Below are 4,167 nucleotides of genomic sequence, written 5' to 3' on the forward strand. Positions count from 1 at the left end.
GGAAGGACTCTCGAGAGTAGGCCAGGACCTGCATTCCGTGCCAATCAAGTAAAGTAAGCCGGCACACAGAATCGGGCGTGGGGGAGTTCCCACAGCTGAAACGAAGATTCGTCCACATTCACGTAGACGTCGTGGGTCCCCTGCCCCTGTCCGAAGGTGCCAGATACCCCCTGACGATAATTGACCGCTTCACCAGATGGCCTGAGGCGACGCCGATGTCGAAGGCATCCACCAAAGCATGCACCGAAGCCCTTCTCGCCAGCTGGATCAGTCGATTCGAAGTGCCATATGATATCACAGCGGACTGCGGACCTGTTTTCCTGTTTGAGTTGTGGACCGCCCTGGCCTGCCTGATGGGGACATCACTACACGCCACCACCGCTTACAACCCAGCGGCTAACGGCATGGTGGAAAGGTTCCACAGATCTCTCAAGGCTTCCCTAATGGCACGCTGCACCGGTGAGGACTGGAAGAGCCAATTACCGTGGGTCCTCCTCGGCCTCCTGACTGCCCCTCGGTCGAACGGCGAACCTTCACCTGCGGAGAAGGTATACGGGGAACCATTGGCAGTCTCAGGCGAGTTCTTCCCAACCAACGCCGATGACTCAAACGTCTCCATCACCAGACTTCAGGAATCCGCCGGAAAATTCACACCCTGCATCAAGACCTTCTCTGACAGAAGCAAACACTTCCTCCCGAAGGCCCTATCTTCCTGCAAACAAGTCTTCATCAGGGACGACGCCTGCTGCCCGCCACTGAGAAGACCCTACTGAGGCCCCTTCTGCGTCCTCCGACGCACCGACAAGGTGTACTTCATATCCATAAATGGTCGCGAGGACTGGGTCACGATCGACCGACTGAAACCAGCTTTCCTGATGGATGAAGAGTGCGCCGACGCGGATCCCATAGGGCGCCTCACTCCTCCTCCATGGTGAGAAGCGACACCGTTGATCACCGAACCACCCAGTCATAGCCGCAGTCGCCCACGGAAGACGGTTGAACCCCCAGAGGATCACCTCAGGGGAGGCATCCCGTCCCCAAAAAACCCTGAGGACTCAGAGGCCGAGGATCTACCAAAGCAGCTGGTCTCGCGCACCCGAGGCCGCCTCCGCCAGCCCGCTCGCTTCCACGAGTAGTGATCAGAAGCACTAAATCATCCAACAATTACGCCCTAATTATTGTCTTAGGGGGGAAGTATTTGTAAGGACAACGCCTTATCGCAAATTCTCTGTATATAATTCTACAATCGCGTTGTTCGTACTTCCCTCCTTGAGAGCATTCAGCGGCCTTTCTTCCAATGTATATATCTTACAAGATCATGTTTTGTATACTTTTATATTCTAAGTCATATGTCTCACAAGAAACACAAATCGTCTATTGCCGACCCATTTTTTACTCTCTCGCTGGCCGGATACCACATTCCCGCCCGCACGCTGTATATTTGAATTTCCTTACCTGTAATAAAGATCAGTACACTTCTACCTGCCTCTTTGTTCACTCCTCACAGACAGCTGTAAAGCTTTCGACATTTATCCACTGGTGTAGAATTTATAGCTGGTGGTTTTCTTGGATTTAGTACCAAGTTCGTGGTGCTAACGTTTTCTTAATCATCATCATTAAGCTAGCTTGTTTCTTGGTTTCACGACATGGAAGGTAAGAGCTTAGTAAAATCCTAATGGCAATAACTGCGTCTAAGATAAGTTCAGGATTAATGTCTCTTCTGAATTTGTTCATAGTAAATAAATACAAAAGGTGGTAATGCAAATAAGATAACCTTCAAATAGTAAAAATAAAATTGATTCGTCACATTTTTTTTCTTACAAGTTTTAAAGACCTTTTCGGGTTATTTCTGACACCTCCTGAAGGGCAAATTCCACAGTTTGTTTGGCAAGAGCTGTACTGACGCATTCCCTTGCTAACTCGTCGTCCCTGAAGTAGGAAATGCTTTATTATAACAAATAATATTTATGACTCATGAATATATCTAGAAAAATGCCATCGAGGAGCCTAAGAGCTCTTGAGTTTATGTTAATACTATAACTAATACACATAGTATTCTTTGAGATTTTTACTTTGATTGAATTATGATAGGAAACTTTTAAAACGAATAAGAATATCAAAATGTGTAAGGTTGTGGAGGAATTCATAAATAACTTAATACCAAATTCAAATAAAAAAAAAGTTTATTGATATACATCAAAATTCAAACGATCCCATGCAAAAATAATAATAAATACCAATGGTGGCTGGAAGCAAATCTCTTAAAAGGATATCTGTCCTTAATTTTAAAGCAAAAGTTTCTGTTTGGATAATTGGTTAAAATATTTGATAATTCAGTATCAGGTAAAATCTAACATGGAATTTCCTACTTCCTCCACACAGCATCATCAATATAATTTGGTTGTCTTTCTTCCGGTGAGAATAATACAGGGTCCACAGAATGTATGTGAACAAAGGATCATTTTTGAGCAATTGTTGACTTGGAAGTTTACTATTCAGGTGGCAATTGTTACAAGTACAATTATGACTTAATTAGATACAAAGGCTCTTAGAAATACTGGAGTAGGGGAGAAATAGTAAATATGGCGTGTAGGCAATGTTACTAAATCTAAACATAATGTACGTGAGACTCTGGTTTTGCTGAATTTTACTTTTCTCCAAAGGACATTTCACAGAAAACTTATAAAGAATATTGTTAAAATTACACTTTTGTTTTTTGTTTTTTTACATTCATTTATGTGACAACAAAACCTGGCTGCTTCAACATCTTATGTTGTCTTGGTTTTAAAGGGGGCCACAAACTAACCAGGAGATGTACTTGACTGTCAAGGCTTTCTTGTCTACATATAGCCATTTGTTAGATAAAGATTATGATAATGAGGAGGATTTTCCTCTTGAGTTCGATGAAGAGGAAATCTAAGAGCTGGAAATGGAAACAAAGGTTACCCTACAGTTTCGGGGTCCAAATTCAGTGCATTATGTAAATTCACCATGAGTACACAGACACAGATTTATCAGGTATTTAATGAGTCATGAAAAACAGTGAAAAAATGAACAGTTTATATCCTTACAGAAGCAGAAATTGTAAAATAAAAAACAAAAGCAAAGATGAATGTAAGTAAACAAAAGCAAAGATGAATGTAAGTAAACAAAAACATGTCTTGGGGGATATAGACAGATAGAGTTGTGAGAAAATCGTAAATCTATGCTTCTGTAAACAGATAAACTGCTCATTTTTTCAGATTTATCAAAAAGTGGCTGCTAAAGAGCAAGATCCCGAGCTAGGTGCCTAATTAATCTCTCTCTCCACAAACACAGTTTCTGGCACAGTACAATATTCGCGTGGGGTCCAGAGCTTTATTCCTTTCGTTTTTGTACAATCACTGCTTCTGTGAGGAAATGAAACTGCTCCCTTTTTAGCAAATTTATCCGTTTGCTGATATGTTGATAGCTGTAAAGCTTTCGACATTTATCCACTGGTGTAGAATTTATAGCTGGTGGTTTTCTTGGATTATGTACCAAGTTCGTGGTGCTAACGTTTTCTTTATCGTCATCATTAGGCTAGCTTGTTTCTTGATTTCACGACATGGAAGATAAGACCTTAGTAAAATCCTAATGGTAATAACTGTCTAAGATAAGTTCAGGATTAATGTCTCTTCTGAATTTGTTCATGGTAAATAAATCCAAAATGTGGTAATGCAAATAAGATAACTTTCAAATAGTAAAAATAAAATTAAATTGATTCGTCACATTATTTTTCCTGACAAGTTTTAAAGACCCTTTTGGGTTATTTCTGACACCTCCTGAAGGGCAAATTCCAAAAAAATTTTTGGTAAAAGCTGTACTGATGGATTCCCTTCGTGACTCCTCGTCCCTTCCCTCCCTGGAGTGGGAAATGCTTTACTATAGCAAATAGTATGTATTACTCGTGTAGATATCTTGAAAAATGCCATCGAGGAACCTAAGAGCTCTTAGTTTATGTCAATACTAGAACTAATACAAGTAGTACTCTATGAGATTTTTACTTTGAATGACTTATATAGGAAACTTTTAAAACGAATAAGAATATCAAAATGTGTAAAGTTGTGGAGGAATTCATAATTAATTTAATACCAATGGTGGCTAGAAGCAAATCTCTTAAAAGGGTTATCTGTCCTTATATTTCAA

The 4,167-nt window shown here is 40.7% G+C and overlaps 1 protein-coding gene across 1 annotated transcript; it reads left to right on the forward strand.

The window, feature by feature from the left end:
• The first annotated feature begins 215 nt into the window (after window positions 1-215).
• Window positions 216-773, forward strand: LOC135218012 (uncharacterized). Its single transcript, XM_064254157.1, has one exon. The coding sequence runs from the start codon at window positions 216-218 to the stop codon at window positions 771-773; it is 558 nt and encodes a 185-aa protein (XP_064110227.1).
• The last annotated feature ends 3,394 nt before the right edge of the window (window positions 774-4,167 follow it).

This window comes from Macrobrachium nipponense, chromosome 9, assembly GCF_015104395.2.
Source record: "Macrobrachium nipponense isolate FS-2020 chromosome 9, ASM1510439v2, whole genome shotgun sequence".
NCBI classification, from domain to species: Eukaryota; Metazoa; Arthropoda; class Malacostraca; order Decapoda; family Palaemonidae; genus Macrobrachium; species Macrobrachium nipponense.